A 25,252-nucleotide genomic window follows, 5' to 3' on the forward strand; every position below is an offset into this window, starting at 1 on the left:
AACAGACCCACAGGAGTCTGCTGAAGGAAGGCTGGATTTTTTTTAACTACTATGATTGCAAAGCAAAAGCAATACCAATTTGGGGGGAGAGGTTTGAGTTCTTGAGGAACATTTTCCAATCTCCCCACCAAAGGGCTTGATTAGTAATGCTCCTGTCACCACTCCATATACATTCATTTCATTTGGATGAGAGTCCTGTATACGGACAATCTCCTGTCTAATGCTTGGATGTGTGCTGGGAGTGTGAAAGAGGCAACTTCAGTAGGAGCGCTCTGCTGCATCCTGCCAGAACTGCTTGGCTGGCAGGGCTTCCCTGGCAATTCATTTTTCTGAGCTTTTCAGAAGGACAGCATGCAGTCTGGAAAGGGGAAAATCTCATTCTTCCTGTTATCGGATGGCTCTGTGGGAGATCTTCCCATCCAGAACACTGAATAAAGCCAAAGTGATTTATGGAAGGAGAGCAGTACGTTACTCTTAAATCAGAAGTTGGAAATGGTTTACCCCAGTAATTTTTAAGAAATCGTGTCTTTCTGATAGGTAGCTCATTTCAGCTGTCAGGAAAACGGACTTTTCTGGTGCAAATAGGGAGGCAGTCAATATGTGGGACACTGAGAAGGAAAGATGTGGATTTGATAGCATTGTATTTCTCTGGAATATAGGTAATTTGGGGGCTTTATCTGTTGGATAGGTTGTTTAAGCTTTGGTAGTATGTGAGACCAAGCTAAGCCTTTTTTTGATTCAAGAAATGAAATCAGCTAGGCTTTTTGTGGTGGTGGGTGAAAGTGGAGTTAGGATAGGTAAAACATTAATAGTGTTGTACATGTTCACCATTTAGAGAAGGCAGGTAGGGAAGTAATTGTTAAATTTGGGCTACTTTTGTCCCTCTTCCTTCTGTTTTTCTACGTATCTTTAGGAATTCTGTCTGTAGCATACTTAATTTATAAGAAAAGGTTCTTCGAAAATTCTTAACATCTAATAGGCTGTCTTCAATAATTAAACTATACATTTATGTAGCATTTGCTGGAGCTGAATGTCTGCAAGGCATTGGAGACCCAGATGGAGGTCTTGTTTGTGTGGACAGGTACTGCAGAAAAAATGTGTATAGAAATCTGTTCTCTGAGATTTTAGAAATTACAATTTTTTTTGTTTGAATTGAAATTCGATAAATTGTGCTTTTGTATAACAAACATGAAAAAAATCATATTGCAGTAATTTTTAGGAAAACTAGAATTATGAAACTAATTCTGATCTTGATTCCCCCCCTCTTTTTTTTTTTTTTTTTTTTTTTTTAGGTTCAATTTATGAGCCACTTAAAAGTATTAACCTTCCAAAACCAGAGGGGGAAAGTCTGTGGGATAAATTAGATCATTATTACAGAATTGGTAAGTTAATAATTTTAATAATTGTTCCTACCACAGAAGATTTTCAGTGTAACTTACTAAAATATATACATTTATGGTTATGACAGTAATTGGCTTTGTCTTAAAATAATATCTGCAGTCTTTAATAAGGATTTTTATTTTCTGAGAGATAAAGGGTTCTGTCATTACAATTCCTCATACGATTCCTCTGATAATATAATGCATGTATTTGGATATTTCATACATTGCTTGAAGAATTGTGACCTGTAAATAGTGTTCAAAATTATCATCTGCATTTGTCAAATGGTAGAATAGGTTCTAAGTTGCACCTGATGGTCTTGGATGGGGAGGGGTAAACGCAATCTGCTGACAGGTTTTGATGCTTGAACTAACCCAGATATGAATTAGAATTGATATTTACATGTATTCCTACTTGAGGATAGTTTCTGAAATTTCCACTGGGAGTTTGAAAGGCACAAAAACTGGAGGGCTGAATTACATTTCTTGCTGAAAATGAAAATCTATGTTGGAAATGCAGTCCAGCTGTAAAAGTGAATTTAGAATTATTTTGGATAAAGTGGTAGCTTAGTATTGTGGCATTAGCCAGATACAGCTGAGGAAACATTTAAACGGAAAAAAGCTTTCTTTTAGTACTTAAAACAGTTTGACAGGTAATCAGTGAGAAGTTAATTTTTGTTACTAATGGTGCCCAAATGTATTTTTGTGCTGAAATTTTATCTGTTAGCTAACTTATTTTAAGCCAGCTTGAGTGTTTTTCTTTTCATTATGAGATCATTTTAAGTCAAAACCATACATGTTAAAGAAGCAATGGTTTATTTTGATTGTTTTGGGGGTTGGAGGGGTTGTGTTATAATAAGGTCCTGCCTGTATTCTAAAATCAGTTTTTTTAATGGCTGTGCAATTGACTGTTTAAAATTTAAGTTTTAGTCAGGCAAGGGTGTAAAATAGTGAACAATTTTTCCATCATTCTAAAAATGTGGGATGAGACTCCCTTCAAATCGCTTTTTGAAGTGAAATCTGTGAGTTGTGCCTGGTCTATCCATAGATGTGTTGCTTTTTGTAGATGCATTGCTTTTATCTTTCTTGCAGAGGAGATCACTGTTCTATTTACTTTTAATGCTTGGCAGCAGCAAATCTGTGGTGGTGCTTGCTCTTTATCTGTTAGGCATGTTGCAAGCAGTCTGCTGCCTCAGTAAAAATTTACTACTGAATTTATACTTCATTTTAGAATAGTCTATATTGACTTTTTCAGGTAACATTTTATCAAAGTTCTTGTTATAAGGTATTAAGTCACTGAAGAATATAATGCAAAAAGCCATAAACCCCTGTTATTTTCATTTAAAATACTTTATTTCTAATACATAGACAATAAAGAGGCTTTTTTAAATTGGTGCTTGATAACATTGTGGAAAAAAACCTGCTTTCTTGTCTTATAATGAACAGGTTATTGTTAGAAAGGTCATGTTGAAGGACACTAAGCCCAGTTTCAATCTTGTAGCACACTGGTTATGATACAATTTTAGGAAAAAAATTCAGAAAGTGCAAAATATTAAAGTACAAAGTGAATGAAAGTAATATTTAGTATTTTTTCTAATTCAGTTTTCATAACTTGAAAATTCCTGTCTTTTCTATTTTTATGTCAAGGTATTGAGTTAAATAATTGTAGTCGTCCTTTCTCATTACTTACTCATTCCTTTCCTTTTTTAAAAATATTGATACAATCATCTGGCCTAAGTTAAAAAATTAATTTTTATGAATTTAGAGTTCTGCAGAGTTTAACTATTTAAATTATTGGGGGGGGCTGTTGACATACTGTAGGCCCCCTCCCCCCCCTTTTTTTTTCATAATAGGGAAATTACTGGGTTGCATTGTAGAGATTCTATACTGAGTGGGCTGTACTAGAACAGAGCCATATAAATAGTTTTGAATGCTGAGTTTTTGTAAAAAGGTCTAATTTGACTGAAAAAACGAGGTAACAAAATTCTTTGCATGTGTCTTTCTCCTTACCTTTCTTTCTCTTCTGTTTTATGTTGTGCTTGCTCTAACAGGTTGTTCACATCTTGATTTATTCCTGAAAATCTATGTAGAAACTGGAAGAAACATGTGTTGTTAATACCACTTTTTCTTTTTTCCTTTTTCCAGTTAAGTCAACTTTGCTGCCTCATCAAAGCCCAACCACAGGTCTGTTTCCTACAAAGACATATGGGGATAACCGAAAGGCAAAAGTACACGACAGTCTTTACTGTGCTGCATGTGCCTGGGCACTAGCCCTTGCTTACAGGTGACTAACTTCTAAACTCAGGTCTCTGCCATGTTACATTCTTTCTGTTATGGAGTTCCCCAGGAATGTTTTAAAAGATGAAGCTTTATCAAAAATAGTTTTGTAAATCCATAGGGATAGTACATGTTTCCAAATATCAATAAAAATACTTATGTAGCTACTAGGTTAAAAAATGTCACTCTACTTTGGTAAGTAAGCATGTTTTCATATAATTTAATTGGTACCCATATTCTGAAACAGAGGAATTAATGCATGCTATAAAAAATAAAGGTTATTGTGGCAAACTACTCATGGAATACTGCTCATTTTAAATGTAGTAGGAGAGTGCAGAGCAGAAGCAGGCTTGCTGCAGGTAGTAACAATCCGGGTACTTGCAGGAGACTGAATCCTTGAATGCTGAGAAATGTGTACTTGGGAAATAGTAGTGACTATCTTCCTCGCTAGGTACAAAGGCTGGGCCATCTCAGTTGTTAGCTCTTCTTACTTTCTGTTTTGTCTGTTTCCACGGTTGACTCATTAGAGAAGTAGGCTAGGAATTTGCGTGGCGTATATGACCTTAAGAACTATGGGAGAGTTACATCCCATAATAATTAATTCATAATTCCCTCTCCTTTACGTCAAATAATTATGGAAATTGCTTTCTGAGATTTAGTATTCCTTGTTTCCAACCTTGCTACCTCAGCCACCCAGGAAAACACAGAGGTGATGATAACTGAAATGTCGTGTTTTTAAGAAAGAAGATGGTGTGCAGATATTGAATAATTTACTCTTTTTAGTCATCAACTTCTTGTATTGAGGTAGTGATCACAATCTTGGACAAAATTCTAGTATACTGTACAGAAGAAGGACCAGAAATAATATGAGGAGCTACTGTTGAAGTAAAGATGATCTACTTAGTAGATAAAAAGTTTTGAGTTTCTTTTCTGTCTCCATTTATTGCTTTAGATTCTATACCCCTGACACCAATCTGAAGAAACAGTTATTAAAGTTGTCTTCTAGGAAATGTTGTTAAAAAATGATGCTTTTTGAAAGAGGAGACATACAGAGGTTTGCCTTTACTTCTGGTGATGCCGTGCCTGAGATCTAATGGGTTTCAAAATTTTGAGAAACTAGCAAAAATTATAAGGAAATTAACATTCAGAATGTGTAATGATTACTTTAATTTCTTATATTGAAATCTTTGAATTTTTCTTTTAATTCCTCTTTCTGTTGGTGACATAAAAGCATTTGAAAACAACAAAAAAAAATTTAGAAGGAAGAATGAAAGGGCCAGGGGTGATTGCTTTGAATTTTCAGCAACTCATAGAAGAGAGCATGGCATGATGTTGCCTGAGTTATTCAGTCTTTAATTTCCACTATGTAGAATCATGGAAGATGATACATGAAATTTGATGCAGGTTGAAGGAAGGGCAAAGTGGCAAGATAAATAGTTTGTGTTACGTCCGGTTATGCTCAGAACAGGGCCCTGAACTTCAGGTGCTGTGCACCGAATTTTCTTTGGGCTAAGGTTGATGATTGAAATTAAGTGAACGGCAAAAATCTGAAATGAGCCGAGATACAAGACTCATGTGGAAGGCTGTGTTATCTACCACATGCAGATTACTGTGCTTGACTCATGCCAGTGCTGCTGTTCACTTTTATAAAAGCTGAATTTCCTGAGAGCATGTTAAGAAAACAAACACTGCTCTTGTGAATAGAAGAGAAATGTTGTAACATGAAAACTTCAGGGCTTTTACATGTGCTTCTTATTGCTCTTTGGATTTATGGTAAAGTTGGGAATAAATACTAAATTCTTAACCTATTAATTTTGCGTTATCTGGTTTTATTCCTTGGGTTGCTTTTCGCCCCCTTTTTTCAACTTTGTAATTGAAAGCAAGTATGTTTCTTATATCTAAGATTATTATTTAAATAGCATGATTTCTGGACATGTATGATTTTAGAAGTTATCACTACATTCCTAATTTTCAGTGCAGGTAGCAGAACCTCCGCAAAAACTACTAACATGTTAAGTATGGTAGAAAAGGATATGCTTCGTCTGCAGTGTAGTTATCATCCACTTACCTGTATTCAAATTAGTAACAGCTATAAAGTGGACTGAGAAATAGCATTGAGCATATTGTGCTGTTTTGCATATTTGTATCAGAGACATGTTGTTCTAAATTACAAATATGTAAGAAAATATTATTTTCACCCTGAAAAGCTCAATCAAAAATTGGGAACTGGAAAAGACAGAACACATGAATGCAATGATCAAGGTTGTTTACACACTATACATTTCTTAGAGATAAAATAACTTGGGATTTGGCATTGTTTTTAATATATGTTTAGTAATATAGTAATTGTGAGTATTGTTTGATTTCAGGTATAAAAATAACAAGGTATCTTGAAACACATTTCTGGACTTTCGGAGTAGTGAGCTTTCAGACTCTTGTATGCACAGCTGTAGTTTATCAACATCATCAGGAAAGTGACCTTGATTATGAATGGCAGATATTTTTTAGAGTTAAAGAGAAATTGTCTGTGTTTTGGATCTGCCAAGGAGCAGAGAACAGTGGCTTGCAATGTTATAATATCAGGAAGGATTTTTTTTTTTCTTTTTAAATTTTGAAATAGGAATGTTTGTGTAAGTTGCAATATAAACTAAAAAACTTTTTCTTTCTTTTTAATTAAGGAAGGATGGGCAGGGCTATAAATATGTTGATATGAGCATGGGTACCACTATAAAACAATGTTAGTTAAATACTTAATATTCCAAAGCACTAATGTGTCCTTTTTTTCTTTTTCTCCCCCTAATGCATTTCCACTTTGTTTTATGAGTTATCTCTCTTACCCAGGCGTATTGATGATGACAAGGGAAGGACTCATGAACTGGAGCATTCTGCTATAAAGTGTATGAGGGGAATTCTCTACTGCTACATGCGCCAGGCCGATAAGGTAAAACACTGTAGTGTGGACACAAGCACTCACTTAATTCTAAGGGATTAATTAAACTGTGAAAACTAACTTCTAAATATAGATAAAATTCAAAAGGGGAATGCAGTATTACTGTGTGGTCCAGCTAAGAACAGCTGCTTCATTATTGTCAGGTTGCAGCATTGTTTTAGGGTATAGAAGACACAAGCCTTTTGCAAAGTAAACTGCAGGGTATACTTGAAACTTCCCTGGGTTCCTTTTGCAGTTATTTATCCCATTTAAACATCAGACCTTTAATAATTGGGGGGGGGGGGGGGGGGGGGTATGTCTTTTTAGCGTGTAAATGGAAAGACGTATAATTTCTTTTAGCTAAGGCTGGAGAGTTTTCTTTGCACTGTTAACTTGGCTATTGCATTTGCAGTTGTGCTCCTTACTTAGGTGATTGTTTTGATTATTTTGCTTGGTTTCTTTAGCAGCCACTTTCCAGTATTCTTTGACCTAATGATGTAAATTCAGAAGGGCAGCAGCGAAAAATGAATAAGCAAAAATAAGAGTAATTTACTTATGCTATAATATAGTTGATTTATTCAGCCTGTAATCCTTTTGGGAGTATACCCTGAACGTTCTTGGATATTCAGGGCTTCTCCTTACCAAAATTTAGATGTGGTAGATTAATTTTGCATAGTGGCTAGCAGTAATTCTACAGGTAGTTAACTGTCTGTATTCCATGTGATTATTTTAAGTTTCATGCCACTGACTTTTAACTGTATTATTAAAAATGATTCTCATGTTACCACATAGCTTCCATCACTTCTAAGCACACAAACTGAAATGTAAAGTCCGTAGGCACGTGATATCAGTAATAATAATAAGCAAATGAGGTGTATTGCCCATTGTATTTGTGCTGATGTGGTTTTTTTCAGTTTTCTTAGACTGTTTCTTTGTAGTCTGATATCTTTAATAATCTTGACCTAAATTGATCTTGTTATATTTGAGCTGTTGTTCTCTTTGACATGCAGTGGTTTGTTTTGTGGGTGATGAGTGCAGATATGAATAATGAGTATTAAATTAGCACAGGTGTCACGCTGCTGACATACTGGTTGTCAGTTTTTGCCTTGATTACTATAAATGCTTCCTCTTCCTGCAGTAATAAACAGTCTCCAGTTCCTAACAGACATAAGTCAAACTGGACTTTATTCTGAGAGACTCTGTACATGCTGGCCTTATGTAGAAGGAAGATATTTTTTAATAATATGAATTATATATGCCCAAGGAGTGACTTGAATAGATGATGGTGTTTGTGACAGAAATTGCAGATGTTATATTCTATTGCTCATTAACATATGAGTTATGACCTAAAATGTACTGAAAGTGTTCGTGGACTAGACATGGTAACTCCACAAAATAGTATTCACTTTCTTGTTTCTGGGGCACGTGCTATATGCTATGTATGATTTGTTGGTAGAGAAGAATATCCCATGAAGATAAGATCACTGTTGAAAATGTTGTGAAATATGGACCACGTACTGGCAATGATGGTTAGAAAATTCAAAAACTGTTTGTTGGAGAGCATAGCATGACTTGAGGAGTTATGGAGAAGGATCTTCTTTTGTTAACATTCATTCTTTTCTTTGTGAATTTGTTTTCCTTTCTCTGCCCTATTGGCAGCTCTCTGACAGTCTGGATTGTTTTCTCAAATGGTTTTGTAAGCTAGCAGGCATTGTATTTTGCAACGAAAAAGGAATCAAAACTACTTTAAAACCGTGGTAGTTCTTATTTCTCTCCTTTGTTGTTAACCTCTTGTATTAGTAATTCATCTTATTGCATTCCATCTCCATCCTAAGAGATTCTGTATCATAGAGGCTCATTGTGAGGTCCAATGATAGTGTCCTTGAATAAAAAGTCACTTTAGTCTGGGGTACTATTCTTCCTATCTATGATCTTCATGTTTTCTTTTTAAGCTATCAGCTTTGCCTTCTAGTATCTGTAAACATTTCACTGTGCATCTGAATGTCACAAACTGTGCTCACCAAAATAAATCTTTGTTTTCCCCTGTGGTCTTTTATACTAGATAGTCTTAGCTTTTGCAGCTTTTAATCTGTTACATGATCTACAGGTGGCAATTTCTGAACACTTTTGTAGGTCTATGACCTAGAAGGCTTAAAAATTATTATTATTAACAACAATAATAATTTCTTTTTTTGTTTTAAAACCTTTGCCACATTGTCAAATGGTACAACAATAATTACTAAATTTTATGGATCATGATCATTAAAAATATTAAAACTGTTGTTCCCAACATAAGTTTTGGGCCCTTGCACTCCAGTAAGAGCTTTAAACTAGGAATGGTGATGGGGGGAGAGAGTGCTCTACAGTCAAGTAAGGAAGTGGTGGGTGGGGTAGGCTAGCAAAGGGCCTGGAGTGATGTGAACAGAAGGCACATAGCATTAACTGAAGTGGAATTGTCCCAAGCATACGTGTGGAAATAAAGAGGTACCTATGGGACAGCATTATGGAGAAGAAAGCTCTCATGCCCTTTCTGGGAAACCAGCATACTTGGGTGCCTCTCAGAAATGCCCACACACTAATGCATGCAGCCTGGGGAACAAAAAGGAGGAATTAGAAGTATGTATGCAGCTCCAGGGCTGTGATGTCATGGGATCACAGAGCTGTGGTAGGATAGCTCAAGTGACTGGAACACTGTGGTGGATGGATGCAGGCTCTTTAGGACAGGCCAGGAAGCTAAGGAGGGGAGTTTGCCCTGTATGTGAGAGAGTAGCTGGAATTCATGTAGTCTGCTAGGGAAAGGTGGTGAGCCTGCTCAGAGCCTGTCGTGGTTTAACCCCAGCCAGCAACTAAGCACCACACAGCTACTCACTCACTTCCCGCCCATCCAGTGGGATGGGGAAGAGAATCGGAAAGAAAAAGGTAAAACTTGTGGGTTGATATAAGAACAGTTTAGTAGAATACAAAGGAATAAAATAATAATGATAATAATAACAATAATAAAATGACAATACTAATAAAAGGATTGGAATATACAAAACAAGTGATACACAATGCAATTGCTCACCACTTGTATTGGCTTTGTGTGGCAAGGTTTTGGTAGCGGGGGGGGAGTTACAGGGATGGCTTCTGTAAGAAGCTGCTGGAAGCTTCCCTGTGTTCGAGAGAGCCAATACCAGCCGGCTCTAAGACAGACCCACCGCCGGCCAAGGCCGAGCCAATCAGCAATAGTGGTAACGCCTCTGTGATAACATTTTTAAGAAGGAAAAAAAAAGTTGGGATGGACAAAAAACGGCAGCTGGAGAGAGGAGTGAGAACATGTAAGAGAAACAACCCTGCAGACACCAAGGTCAGTGAAGAAGGAGGGGGAGGAGATGCTCCAGGCGCCGGAGCAGAGATTCCCCTGCAGCCCGTGGTGAAGACCATGGTGAGGCAGGCTGTCCCCCTGCAGCCCATGGAGGTCCACGGTGGAGCAGATCTCCACCTGCGGCCCCGGGGAGGACCCCACGCCGGAGCAGGTGGGTTCCCGAAGGAGGCTGTGACCCTGCGGGAACCCCACGCTGGAGCAGGCTCCTGGCAGGACCTGCGGATCTGTGGAGTGAAGAGCCCATGGAGCAGGTTTTCTGGCAGGACTTGTGACCCCGTGGGGGACCCACGCTGGAGCAGTGTGCTCCTGAAGGACTGCACGCCATGGAAAGGACCCATGCTGGAGCAGTTTGTGAAGAACTGCAGCCCATGGGAAGGACCCACGTTGGAGAAGTTCGTGGAGGACTGTCTCCCATGGGAGGGACCCCACACTGGAGCAGGGGAAGAGTGTGATGAGTCCTCCCCCTGAGGAGGATGAAGCGGCAGAAAATAACGTGTGATGAACTGACTGTAAACCCCATCCCCGTCCCCCTGTGCCGCTGCGGGGGGGGCTTGGTAGGGAATCCAGGAGTGAAGTTGTGCCTGGGAAGAAGGGAGGGGTGGAGGGAAGGTGTTCTGAGATTAGGTTTTATTTCTCATTACCCTACTCTGGTTGATTTGTAATAAATTGAGTTAATTTTCCCCAAGCTGAGTCCGTTTTGCCCGTGATGGTAATTGGTGAGTGATCTCTCCTGTCCTTATCTCAACCCACAAGCTCTTTGTTATATTTTCTCTCCCCTGTCCAGCTGAGGAGGGGGAGTGATAGAATGGCTTTGGTGGGCACCTGGTGTCCAGCCAGGGTCAACCCACCACACCACTCACTGACCGATGCCCAGTTAGTTCCTGAGTAGAGGTCCCCCCAGGGCAAGTCTCCCCAGTTTATATACTAGATGGGATGTCACATGGTATAGAATACCCCTTTGGCCAGTTGGGGTCAGCTGTCCTGGCTGTGTCCCCTCCCAACTTCTTGTGCCCCTCCAGCCTTCTTGCTGGCTGGGCCTGAGAGGCTGAAGAATCCTTGACTTACTATAAACACTACTTAGCAACAAGTGAAAACATCTGTGTGTTTCCAATATTCTTCTCATGCTGAACCCAAAACATAGCACTGTACCAGCTACTAGAAAGAAAATTAACTCTATCCCAGCTGAAACCAGGACAGAGCTTATGGGTCAGGATTCTAAATGTGCATTTCAGGTCTCTGAATTCAGTAGGCATGATATGCTTTGACATGCTTTCTGCTAAGATTTGAGCTCCAGTAAAATGTCCAGAAGGTGAAAGTGACTAAGCATCTGTAGCTATCTATTACAGATTTTTTTTCTACCAAACCCAAAGAGATTAAATAGATGGGTTCAATATTTGTATTCTTTATGTATACTTTGAGTATGTATGAAATAGCTTCTGATAAGTTTTAGGAACTGTTGTTTATAAGTTTTTTTACGTAGTGGTCACACCCAGAAATTGTGAAGTAACTGAGTTATATAGTGAATTTGTGGTTGCCAAACATACTGAAATTATTGACTTTGATTTTATGTTTTGCCTTTAATTCACCTTTAGGTTCAGCAATTTAAGCAAGACCCCAAACCATCTGAATGTCTTCATTCTGTTTTCAGTGCACACACTGGAGATGAGGTCTTCTCCCATAAGGAATATGGTCACCTTCAGGTAAAATATGCATGTGTGTGTAAACGAAAGCTTGGATGATTTTAAATAATATTATTGTTGTCTCCATTCTTTCATGATGCAGCTGTCTCTTTAGATTTGTGTTAAATGTGTTGTACTTGATAAAACTGAGATTCCTTCTGCATCTTTGGGTGAAAAAGACTGTTTGGAAATATAACTCAGTGGTATGTTTTGGCCAGAAGGCTCTATAATAACTGGGATTTGTGGAGGTAGATGGTTGGTTGTTTATGAAGTTGCTTCTTTCTGAGACCAACAGATGGCTGTCAATAAATAATCCTGGCAAAAAAACGTTGAGGTAGTCAGTAAAGTGAATGATTTAGTGTAATCTTACATTGAATAATATATTTTTTTATTAAGGTTCCCAGCTTAATTTTTCATAGGTCTGAGCAATTTTCATTCATAGTAAAGATTTAGTGTTACACTTTCAATGGCTTTGGTTAAAAATTGTTGTTCACTATTTTGTGTAGTGGTTCCTAGTCAGATTCATTGCATAATTGATTGTTTTATTGTCTTTTATTTTCCAAAGTGTTGACTTACTCTTTTTTTTTTCAATCTCTTTACCTTCAGATCCTTTTTTGCATTCATGACCTTATTCTTTTGCATTCCATAACTCGATGTACTCTTTCTAGTTCAGAAATTGCTAGTGAAATTATTCAGAAGTGACAGTAGGTTGATAATTATTTAATTTAATGGTGACAACATCGCTTAAATAGTTTGTACAGTAAATGTGTTGGATTCAGAAAATATATATTCTGAGAAAAATTATTTGTGGTGTTGTCCTAAGTTAGTATTTTGGACTTCTATGTGAGGCTTCCTGAGAATACGAACCTTTTATCTGCAGGAGGATACAATAATCTGGGGGCCTGGGGAGCAGTGTATGATAGTTCAAAGTCTCTGTTTTTTGTGGCAACTCAACCCTTCCCATAAACATGAATGCACATTCCCTTCTGTCATCAGCAAATGTCAAAAAATGGAGGGTTTTCAGCTCTGTGGAGACAACAGAAAACAGAGTAACTGAGGTAGTTCAGTTGGGAAGAATGGAATATATTATGTAGCTGGTCTGCCATTTTTGCTGTACTTGGTGCTTTTCAGATTGTATTAAGAAACTGGAGTCAGTGGTCTTTAAATCTTTTGGAATTTTTAGAATTTGGACCTTATTTTTAATCTTCTATGTTTCAGATAATCCAATTTTTTGTTCTAGATGGTTTCACTAAATTTCATATACTGAGATTGTGGTTTTATAGCTCGTTCAAGCAAGTTATTGTGATGAACTTACTTTCTCTATTGAAGTTGTACAAATTCTCAATTATGCTAGAATTCTGTGTAACAAAAGCAGTTTTTGATTCATTAATAAATCGACATTATGATGCTCATCTGTACAACTGCTGAAGGTAATTACTGTTAATAATAAATGCTATGTAAAGCTACAAAAGAAAATGGTTTTTCACAAATGTGATCATATCTGAATATTGTAATTATACTTCTGTCAGTTGATAACCCTAAAATTCCAGTTAGGGATGAAGTGATTTGCTTTTTAGATATGCTGTGTACTATTCAATATGCTACTTGCCTTCTTGGTGCTCAACTTGCTAATAAATTGTCATATATGTAAACGTGAAACAGCTTGTGACTAAAGTGATGGGTCAAAGCAGTATGCCTAAGCAAAAACCATAGTTTCAATACTGCAGCAGAAGTTTTAGAGGACAGTGTTTGTGGTGTTTCTTCCTATTGATTGTTTCCACATCGTTACATCTAGCATATTGGTAGATTAGGATAATATTTTTGAAGAACCAAAACTGTGTTATAGTGGGACCATCTTTGTTAGTGAGTAATATCACATTTAGCTTGTTTGTTTATATTACTCCAATAAACGTAATGTTAATTATTGTTTCCTTTCTGTCTTCAATTACTTCAGATAAATGCTGTGTCATTATTTCTCCTCTATTTGGTTGAGATGATCTCTTCGGGGCTGCAGATTATCTACAACACAGATGAGGTACAAATTGATTCCTGATGTTAAAACACATGCTTTATTAAGTTGTTTTGTTGGGGTTTTTTCTTGGTTTTATTTAATTACCAACCGTAAAATAATTGTTCTGGAAATACACTGCAGATTTTCTCCACTTTTAATGGAAGTCAGAAAAGATAAATAGAATGAATGGATAGTGAAATAAATTAATAGCTAATAAAGTATTAGATATGCAAAGAGTGAATGTAACATGACATTGAAAACTTGTATAGTTTCCTGCTATTTCTGAAAGGTACAAGGTCAAGAATTAAAAGGTCTATTAGGACAGTTACCTTCTAGTTATGTTGCTCTCACTTTTCACCTCATTTCAAACTATCATTCAGTACATTCTGTCCAGTGGAATTTCAATATAATACATAATAGGGTTAATTTTCCGGAAAGCTGAAGGACTTTCTTCAAATACTTATGAACCTATGGGTGTTAAGAAGTTTTGCTGTATCTTTAATTAAAAATAAACCAATTTTATATCATGGTAAGACATGTTTGTAAGATTGTCAACTGTTCTGTAAATAAGATAATAATAGCCACCATGGCCTTGACTTGAGGACAAGTCATGTCAGGACAGTCTGCTGTCCTGCTCTAAAATGAGGTTATGTTTTGAGACAGGAATGGAAAGCATAGATAATTCCCCCCCCCCCCCCCCCCCCCCCCCGCCCTGATTTTCTTAATCTGGGTTTGTTTGAATTTACTCTGGTCTGTTTAATAGTCGCTGGGGTATGGCCTTAAAAAGCTTAAATGCACTTATAGTACTACCATTTTAAAAAAAGGGAGATTTTTCCAATAATAGTATATTTGCATTATATTTCTAGAACATACATCTTCATTAATGCTTTTTCTTTAGATAATGAGAAAGCTAAGTGATGCAACGTGTCTCCTTTCTTGCTTAGTTAGATCGTATGATAGGTCTATATTATTTTCTCTGAATTGCCTTTATGTCTGTGAGGAGGCAAATGTATATAATTATGTATTTATTTAGCTTGACTTATAATTTATATTATCCTCCAGATGTTTGCATTTAATTACAGAATCTGCAGAAAAAAATGCATGTGTATAGACTCTCCAGTCAGTGGATATTCTCCACTTCAATGTCAGCATGTAGTTTGCATTGCAACTGTACCCTAGAAATCTGTGGTCTATGGAGATTTATACTAAGATTGTCTTACCGCAGATCTGTACGTTCTATTAGTCTCTGTATAGCTTCAGCAGTTGCATATATTCTCAGATCTTATTAACGCCACATAATTATGGTATTTCCAATTTTTCCTGTGTGTCTAGATAATACTCAGCATAGTGGCATTGGCAGCACTGTGGATGTGGCAATCTGCTACCCAAACATCAAGTTGGATATTTCTTTCCAATGATATCATTTCATGATGTATTTAGTCTCCTTTCATGGAGAGAACATTTCGAACCAGTGCTAGCACAGTGGAAGGTGCTGGCAGATGGTTGACATTTGGCAAGCTGTCTGCATGAATATGTTTGTACACAGAACTATTGGCTTAGGAGGCAATCATTGTATACTAGGCTGCTTGATGTCGGGCATGGCAGCTGTCAATGAGGTACCCTCTAGTTGCATCTGTTTGCAGTTGAAAAATTAATTTAATTGCACCTTTGCATCCATAACAAAGAGAACAGTATATGATTGTGCAAGTGAATGAATTTGAGAGCAGTTATTTACACATAAAACAGAGTAACACTAGTATTTGCAGTCATCCATGCTGCACGTGTATTCTTTATTACACCTTGGTCTCCACATGCTTGGCTTCTGGATAAAGAGGCTTAACACACACAGTCCATAATTTCTGTAAGTGCTTTAGCATTGACTTGGTTATAGCATTTACATGGCCATGATACGAATGATTGCTCTCTGAAGGTTTTGGTTTGCAACCAGTTATCTGCTGCCTTTTTTCTGTAAATCTGCTATTTGGAAACCCTTAGTTAGTCTCATAAAATATCTGTAATTGACCATTTTTTTTCACATGTTCTGAACATCATCACTGGTAGAGTGTCATCGGTAAGGTTATATATTTCTATGTGGTGCTCTTTGCTTCTTCATTTAGCTGATGCATCTAAATTTCAGTTAATGATAGAGATAGGAGAAGCCACGCTCTTAATCACTGGGTGTTCTAGTTTCATTCAGAAAAAGTTCATTTTAATACAACCAAATGCTAAATTAAAGGGATGAATAATAGTGGCCATATCTGAAAAGTGGAACAGTCTGTTTCCTTGGAAGTATTAGCTATGAAAAGATTTAGCGTACAGATAATTGTATATGAGCATGCCACAGTGAAATTTTAGCAGAGCCATATAATATATAGAGAGACAAGTGAGTATAGAATTATGTATATCACTGGTGGACTGGTATTAGCATAAAGACTGTATCTGAAATAGTAACTTTTTAGGATTTAAAGAAAAATGGAGACAAAAAGAAAAAACAGAGGTATGCAGGTAAATAAAAATGGAAGCAAATACCTTTCAGTAAAAGATTTGGTTTTCTATCTCATAGCTCATTAAAAAAAAAAAAAAATCACTTGACTGTAGTAAAGTGGATCCTCCTGTGTAGTTCCCCAATATGGTTGTGTTTATAGCCGTTGCAATATTCTCTTTTCCCACAGAATACCCTAGAATAATTTGGATGGGAGGGGATGAAATACCTGCTTTGGTGCATGAACCAGTGTAAATCTTGTGTCTGTGGTTAAATTTCCTGTAAGTTCTAATCTGTGGACTCTTTGAAGTGAGCTGTAAAATTTATCATCAATTTAACTTTTCTACAGTTGAGCAACTCCAAATGTCTCTTTCAATGGTATAAATGAGGAAAAAGTATCTGCTTAAATAAGTCCCCAGCTATAGTTGAATACACCTTCAATACCTTAAAATACCCTTAAATACCTTAGTATTCAGTTGCAACATGTTGATCCAAGAGATTTTAATGATAATAAATTCATTCAGAGTTTTATTTGTCTTTATAAAGGAGTGTGTTTGAATCCACATAAGTATGTTTTATCTGGAGCTAATATAATAAAACTTTGGCATATCAGTTCTCTTACAATGAATTAAGAAATAGCACCAAGATTTCTGTGTCCTAATCTTGTAAGATTTAATTTCTTTTGCTCTCTGATCTGTTTTTAGGACAAATTTTTAAAAGATCAAAATGCCAGTTTTTTGGAGCTCTTCAAGCATGTGTCTTGAATATTAAATCATTTTTATTACTGCCTTTGTAGGAACTTTTGCATAAATCACATCATCACCTAATTTGGGACAGCTCTTAATATTTTGTGACTAAAAACTGGTTTTAAAGCGAATATCTGAACTTGGGAACATCATTCTCTGGGGGGGGGGGGAGGATGGAAGGCACAGTTATGATGGCTGAGGAAAAACAACTTTGTCTTTTTGAAAAAATGAACAGAAGAAAATATACTTTCATTTTCCTTCAGTCACTTATCTTTCTTTCCTACAGGTGTCCTTCATTCAAAATCTTGTGTTTTGCGTGGAAAGAGCCTATCGTGTACCAGATTTTGGTGTCTGGGAGAGAGGAAGTAAATACAACAATGGCAGTCCAGAGCTGCATTCAAGGTAGGTGAGCAAATGTAGCTCTTTCAGTCAAAGTAAGTAAATGTGATATGAATAAAAAGAATTCATGGGCAGAGTTAAAAATAATAACGCATTAAAATACTGTTTGAACTAAATTAAGGTTCTCTAAAGACTAAGAGATGTATTTTGGGAAAATGTGAAGCATAATTTCATCATCATATGCATGCTGAAATAACCACATAGATGCTTAGCTATTTGAATATTCAAATTCCAATAATGATGTGCAGCTGCATGCATATAATTCTGAAAATTGTGTTCAGAACAGTTCAGACTCTTGAGGCATGTGCAGTAGATGGGATCCACAAAAATGTTTAGGAAAATCCTGATGTAAGAAAGTGTTGAATCATGAGTCTAGATTTTCTCTTCTCCACCATGCTGGGAGGAAGATGCTGGACACTGGAGCATAGCCTAGTGCACAAGTTCTTTTCCAGGTTCTTCAGATGCTACAAGTAAGTGAGCATTCTGACCACCGTCCTGTGAGACAGTTAGGAATGTTCTTAACATTTTAATATTAGAGTGGTCCAGTTCATTTCAGTGGAATTGCTCACATGCTGTCTATCTTGAAGGATCAAATCTGTAATCTGACAACTTGCTTTTTCTCATGTTACTGTTGTTTTCTTCACTTTTTGACTTCTGAGGTTTTATGAATCATAAAAATGGCTATAGCTTGGATATCTTAGGATTTTTAAAATATCATTGATCATTGTAATTATCATGGGCTTGCAAATAATACATGTGTTTCTTCCAGTCTTTGATGTTGCCAAATGAATCTGTGTTCTCATTTCGGAATGAAATAATTTTTCTTAGCTCACATACAGGCATGTATTTTAACATATAGATATAATTACACATCATTGCAGCAAACACTTAATTTAGGTATGTTTTTTTCGGGGCTTTTGTAGAGTTTTAGTACCAGTGTGAGAACTGAAGACTCCCAAGTTGTTATATAATCTGCTTCATTAGTTGTTTGGGGTTTTTTCTTCCTCCTGGGTCTGTAAAATTGTCAAATGCCAGATTACATGAGTGTTCACTTAAAGAATCGTATACTTCCTTCCACATCTCACCTTGTACAGATTTGCAAAAGAAACACTGAAACTCCTGTGTCTCCTCTTGTTTGCAGCATTCTGGTTATTCAGTATGTGAATTTCCTCCAGGGAAAACTGAACATATTTTAATGAGATAGAAATGGGCATGTTGCCTTGTCTTCATCTAGACTGACATTTATAGGTTGGTTTTTCTAAGGGTGAAGTTTTATGAGATGGATGGAGCCAGTCTAACAGATCATTGAGCTGGCACAAAAGGAAGTACAGAGCTTGGTCCTAATTTAAGAAGTAGACTTTGGTCATCAGAAACAGGTATTGCCCCTATTTATTATTCCTTGTGTGCATGTTGATACTCTGCTTCACTGTAGGAAGCCAGTAGACAATTTCCCTTGTTCTCATAAATCAGAAAAAATGGAAGAGGAACATGCATCAAAAGATGTATTCAGATATTATTGAGGAAAGCCCTGGGTACACTAAAATACTCTCTATACTTTCTTATGCTCCTATTGTAGTGTATCTACCTAAGAGAGCTCTAAAAAAAAAATTAAAAAAATTCAAGAAGTGATTATAACTAATCAGGGCTAGTCATGAATGATGTATGTATGTCTTCAGTGATTATGGACTCCAAACCAGTCACTTCAGTTTCAGTATTAAGTATGCTATACTCCTGGCCCTGAAAACTCACACTATATGTCTACATACAGTGTGTGTTTGCTTTCAGAATTAGAAGTTAATTCTTGTCTTTTATTGAAAGAGACTTTCTTTTTAAAGAAGATGTTGTATAATATGAAGTCCATGAATAATAACTGCAAATTATGGCCTGTGTTAGAAGATGCAGATATTTTAAGTCTTTACACAGTCTTGGTATTCTCTCTTAGAACAGTTCAAAACACTTCTAATAAATGATAAATAGCAAAACACTCTGTGGACCAGGTCTTCACTGATGTATGCAAATTCATGTCTTTTACTGGTTCAAAGGCAAGATTTGTAACAGCTTTTATTATAGTGTGATCCCCTTCCCATATGGCTGAACTTCTGAAAAATTAATTTGTCCTGTAACCATTTGATCAAGCTGTTCTCCAGGCATCTGCTGAGTACCTCTGCAAAATGTCTTTGACATCTCCCATATGTACTGTGAGAATAATGAAGTTGCCAAAGTGCAGTATCTTCATATTCCAAATCTAAGACTGTAGAGCCTTGATCTTGCTCTTCTGTGTAGTGGAGGTATACTGCTATAGTGTTGTCCTTCCTTGATCTATTTTGTTTTGTTTAATTGTGAAATTATTATTATTGTTGTGGGTTTGTTTTTTGTTTTGTTGTTTGGGTTTTTTTTTTTTAAGATCCTTTGTGGTGTTCGATGTTCCAGTTGAACTGCACAGTTCTTGGATGGAGGCAAGAAACTGTGAATGGGAGGAGGATTAAGGATGCTTTAAGGTGTGTTTTGATTAGCAGTTGCTAAGAATACGGAAATTTTAGTGTTTGCCCTCAGGTATTTTACTGAGAGGGTAAATCTAACAATTAAAAGTTACTGGGAATGATGAATGATGTTTAAGTGAATTTACTAATGCTTTTTTAGCAAGCTGGAAGTATAATTTCTCTAGGTTAGTGTCAGCTTCCCCTGCGCCAAATCTGGATCAAGGTCAAATGTTACCCATAGTATTATGATTGCAAGAGTTCTCTTGATAATCTGTGACAAATCACAATAATTGGCAGCTATAGTAAGGTCTACAGGTTGCAGCTGGGAAGGTTCAGTATAGACATTAAGAAGAAACCTTTTCACTTGAAGTGCAGTGAAGCACCAGAGCAGGGTACTCAAAAGAAGTTATGGAGTCTCCATCCTTGGAGGTTTTTGAGACTTGTCTAGATGAGGCTGTGTTTACTTGAATCGGCCTTGGTTATTATATCTGGCTTCAAGTGAGATTTCATGTTGGACTAGATGAGTTCCATATGTCCCTCCCAACCAATGACTTTGTGATCCTGTGAAATTTTCAGAGGAATATTTAAAGACAGTTTGGGTTAGGCTTTGTTTTGGGGCCATCTCCAAGTAAGCATCTTTTTCTCTGGGAATACAGTCCAGCAGGTTAACACAGCATGTTCATAGTGGGTTGCTGAGTAGAGGAAGGAACGTATTTATTAAAATTCGTTTTGCCTTTAATTCATACTCTTAAACCAGTCCACTTTTTTCTGTTACTAAGTTGCAGAGTATGAAGAATGTATTTTCTGTAGAAAGACACGAGCATAATGTTTATTATAAAACCTCTTTTCTAATTTGCCCAACAGGAAGGTATTAATCAGTAGGAATGAAACAAGTGTCTGAAGTGTGATCATGGTTCTGAAGTGTGCAATGTTTTGTGCTTGTTCAGTCTTTTGAAGACATACTTGATACTACAGCTGTTCTCAGACTTTTTTTGTTTTAAAGTAACGTCCTGCTGTCAGTTACCCATGAAACATCTAGTAATCTAAGGTGTGTATGGTGAAGGGAATGCTTGATATACCATTGTAATGTGAAGAAGTATTGCATGATGGGGGAAAGAAAGCAGTATTTTAATGTTGAGTCATTTATATTTTCATTTGCAAATAATGCTTGTGAGAGTACTGAAGTCTCCAGGGGCTTTGAGTAACTAGAGGTAGAAAAATACTGATCAATTACAGTAAGTATTATTATTATTGTAGAATAATGACCGAGTATGTAAAATAGAAATTATTTCAAGGAAAGAATCCATATTCATATTCAATTTTTTTCAAGCAGTATCATCCTATTTTGTAGATAGAGTGAGTAGTTTTACATTATCTGAATACCAGTCATTGTCGCTGTTTGAACAACTATTACTTCTCTACTTTTTGTCAGTAACTTTTTTCCTGCTCTGAAAATACCTGACTGTTGGTATTAGAAGTGTTATTTGGAAGGGAAAAGAAGAGTATTAGATTTTAACACGTGATACAGATTTCAGTGTGCAGGATTTCTCCAATTTTCATTTTCTATGTACGCAGTTTGATAATAATACTTAACTCCTATGAAAAGTTCTGTTCTGAGTCATCACGCTAATTTCTTTGATCAATTGCTCGGTTATAATTAAAATAGGGCAATTGTTAGAACAATTATATTTTTCTTTAAGTATTTGAAACAAAGCCAGAAAAATAATTACATTCACAACACTTCTGAGCTCAGTTTATTCCTTCATCACATTCTCCAGTACCAAAAGCTTTCATCAGCAGAAGGTACCGAACTGAGGGATTTTACCACTGTTTGATGGCAGCTGCTCAGAGGAGAACTTAGTTAACCTAATCAGCTTCCTCTTGTTGAACCAATTAGAATTAAATCCTATGAGTACTATTTCTGGCAGTGTTTCAGAAAGAAAGATGGATGTTTATAAACCTGCTGGTAATAGTTAAAAAGAATGATAGCGTCTGAGATCAGTGTCTAAAGTACCTCTAATATTAAAACCAACCCAGGTAAAACAGTACTTAAAGTAAACAAATTCTGTAACTCTGCACTGTGTTTTTACACTGAAAATAATTTTCAATATTTTCTGTGTAATCATAATTGGATCCCTTTATTTACAGTAAGGTAAAAAGTTTTCTCTGATCTCAAAATAGTGCATCAAGTATAGAAGAATAAAGGTTAAAGCACATGTCCCTGTTTGCAGTTTTCTGACAATTTGGTTGCTGTAAGTTTTTTTGGGCTGGATAGTGCAGTTGTTTGTCAGTACTATCACAACTCCTCTTACACAGAAGTTCAGGATTATTAATGATTAGTTTCTGAGTATTTTTTCTAACTCAGTGTTGCTTCATTAATTATTTTTATAAACAAAGTATCTAGGGCCGTCTTGTTCACAAAGTACGTATTCCTAATTGTTGTTAATTTTACTGTTTCCCTGCAAGTGAAGTGTGGCCCTCAGACCCTTAAGGATGCTTTAATTTTTCACAATCACAACTATCTCTGTGCCAATGTTGTTCTCATGTTATCTGGGCACATGGATCCTCTGACAAACTATTTTTTTTTTTGTTCCTTGTTTGGCAGTACTGTGTAGTTTTTATCCCAAACAAAAGATGGCAAGAAAATCGAAAGCGTGGTTGGCTGAGTGGATAATCAGTAATAGAGAAAAAAGGATATAAACTTTTAACTCCCTTTCTGTCCTTTTTTTTTTCTTTTAAAGAGAGTATTTGAAGGAATTACTGTGCTAATAAGTAAACTGTTAAATTAACTGGTATATTCTGTTTTTCCCAGACTTTTCACAGTTCTTAAAACTTCAGACTTTTCAAGCATCTATATATAGTAGTGTAGATGTTTGTGAGAGTTCTTTTTTTGTTTTGTTTTTTTTTGTTTGTTTGTTTGTTTTGTGTCTGTGTTTGGTTTGGTTTTGTTTTTCTCCACATTTACGTATTGTGCCCAGCTGGAAAAACCATGGTAGCTGCATCTAAACGGTTGTTAGCTGAGGACAGTGTCAACAACTTCCTCTCCCTTATAGGGAAAGGCTTTATGGAAGGGTGAACCTTTCAGTTCCTCTTTCCATTGGTTTTTATCTTGCTGAGGTTGGAGGCTTTCTTCCTGCAGTGTTGATCTATGTCCTCGTACTATGTTCTGTCACTTTTGTTTACCCTCATGGTCTTTTTTTTAACTCTGAATCTTTTGTCATGTCAGCCTGATTCATTCTGCTTTTTCCTTTTTCAACCTTTTGCTACATGTCTTCAGATTTGTTAACTTCTAAAGATAACAAGGTAGACATCTATACTTTCCTGTTATTCTGCTGTCTTCCTTTTCTATTGTCGCATTTATTGTCATTTTTTGACTAAAAATATTTCAAATTAATTGTAAGCTACTTGGAAAGCAGACCTCCTATCTAAAGGAATGGGCAGTTAGGGAGAAAGATGAAACTTGATTCTGAAGGAGGAGCTTCAAAACTGGGACAGATGTTTAGGGATAGCACATGGGGTGTCAGTGAAGTCAGTAAATCACTGTTGCAGTTTATACAGAAATGAAGCAGAGACAGATAAAGGCGCATTGGTCAGAGGCACTGTAGCTAAGTGGAGACAATGGCATAATTTAAAGTTTTAGCTTTATGAATAAAGTTGGGAGAATTATACTAGGCTTTATTTTACTGGGTGCTCTGAATCTGTTTTACCAGATAGGTTAAGAGAATGTAAAAGGTGTTTCTTTTATTAGCTAGACTTCTGTAGTGTTTCTAGTTCCTATACTTTTATGTTACCACTTAGAAAGCAGTGCAAAGTCCTTTCCCTACTTTGAGTGCTTGTATTCAATAGTGGAACTGTCAGAAATCCGGTAGCATTACATATTAAGTTTTTAAACTCTAGCACTGTCGGGAACTAGGTCATTTAATATTTTACTTTTTGATGCCCCATGACCTTAACATCTAGAATTTTGCAATCAATGTGCAAAAATGTAGTGTTTTATGTGTATGTTAATGCTTTAGGTTCCTTACTGCAGCTGAATGGACATATGTGAAGTTGGCCTATCTATAATTATATGTTCTTTAAAACAATATTTCAAAATTCTGCTCTCTGTCATACTTCAAATTTCATATAAACCTGTCAAATGTATGTAGATTTGTATTAGCTTATCTTGAACTTTTCTTTAAAATAAAAAAAATAATCATCAAAAGTGTGTGTGTGCATTGAGACAGAATGCTTTTTTTTTTTTTAAATACTCACAAGGAAAGTATAAGACTACATTTTTAAAATGAAAAGGCCTTTTAAAAGTCGTCTTATGTATGCTTTTATATGTACTGTATGATTTTCATAATCAGTAATATATTTTAGTATATCATTTGATTAAAAATTATATAATGATTAGTGATTTTAGTGCTTAATGTCTTTAAACATGAACTTGCTAACTTGAAAGCTTGTTAGTAGTATTTCTGGGTCTTGTTTTCTTCGTGATGGATACTGGTCATGGAGTAGGTGAAATTAAAGACGTTTCACTATACGGTTGATATCAGAAAATGCTCCTTTTCTGAATCCAGATCGATGAGTTCTTTTATTATATCGAAAGCTAGCTAGAACTCAGTCTTTTAAAGCTTAATGCTTGAGAGCTGGATTGAAAAATTGTGTTGAAGTAAATCTTCTGTTAATACACTATTAGCAAGACCTTGAAATACATAATGCCAGATGTCTAGTAGCAAGGTGAGAGCAGAAGTGCATTTTCCAGATGGTCTCTGACATTTGAATACAAATAAAAATGCTGAAATGTGTTTAAAAAAAAAAAAAAACAAACCCCAAAACAACCCACCACCAAACAACCCCAAATTTGCTGCATCATCATTTTATTAACGTAAAGGTTAAGCACAAAATTCAAATCAAGAAAAGATCGTAGTTCTGAAAGCTGTCAAATGTATTAAATTTTAGTCCGGGCTTGAATTATGATACCTCTGCTTTTTTGTTGTTTTGTTTTCTCCTCAGTTCCGTGGGGGTGGCAAAAGCAGCTTTAGAAGCAATTAATGGTTTCAATCTCTTTGGAAATCAGGTAATAAAAATGTTTGTTTTCTTTCCTTTTTTGTAGTAGTAATGATTTACACTGTGGATCAGAGGATATTTAGAAATATCTAGCAGAGTTTGTTAGATTCCAGCTTTAAAGAAAGTTTGTTTTCAAACGGATTGCTCCTGTTTCAGGTACAGAATTTGTCTGATAAAATCATTAGTGCTCTTGCTATCAAGAAATACTTTTTCTTCTTCTTAAAAAAAAATCTAAAATGATTGCAGCTTATTCTGAAAAGGGACTTGGTTGCCAAAAAGGTGGGGTTTTTTTGGAATTGTATCTGTTTATCATAATACAGTATGCCTCTACCTACAAGCATTACCTTACTTCTGTCTTCTTCCTTCATGTGGCTTTTGATCAAAACTTTAAACAAGCTACTTGTACATAATCCCACTGTTTTACTGGGTTTTAGTTTCAATATGTTGCATA

At 36.2% G+C, this 25,252-nt stretch overlaps 1 protein-coding gene across 8 annotated transcripts in view; it reads left to right on the forward strand.

Moving 5' to 3' along the window:
- Window positions 1-25,252, forward strand: part of PHKB (phosphorylase kinase regulatory subunit beta) — a 90,011-nt gene that overhangs the window by 7,937 nt on the left and 56,822 nt on the right. For 7 of the 8 annotated variants that reach the window (XM_052796185.1, XM_052796184.1, XM_052796186.1 and 4 more), the window contains 7 exons: window positions 1,293-1,382; window positions 3,525-3,663; window positions 6,498-6,597; window positions 11,542-11,649; window positions 13,583-13,663; window positions 17,154-17,269; window positions 24,748-24,811. In XM_052796185.1, the coding sequence (XP_052652145.1) occupies window positions 1,293-1,382; window positions 3,525-3,663; window positions 6,498-6,597; window positions 11,542-11,649; window positions 13,583-13,663; window positions 17,154-17,269; window positions 24,748-24,811 (698 nt within the window). Of the gene's footprint in view, window positions 1-1,292; window positions 1,383-3,524; window positions 3,664-6,480; window positions 6,598-11,541; window positions 11,650-13,582; window positions 13,664-17,153; window positions 17,270-24,747; window positions 24,812-25,252 lie in introns of all 8 variants that reach the window. The other variant, XM_052796192.1, reaches the window with a different exon arrangement.

The sequence above is a fragment of the Harpia harpyja genome, chromosome 9 (genome assembly GCF_026419915.1).
Source record: "Harpia harpyja isolate bHarHar1 chromosome 9, bHarHar1 primary haplotype, whole genome shotgun sequence".
Lineage (NCBI taxonomy): Eukaryota > Metazoa > Chordata > Aves > Accipitriformes > Accipitridae > Harpia > Harpia harpyja.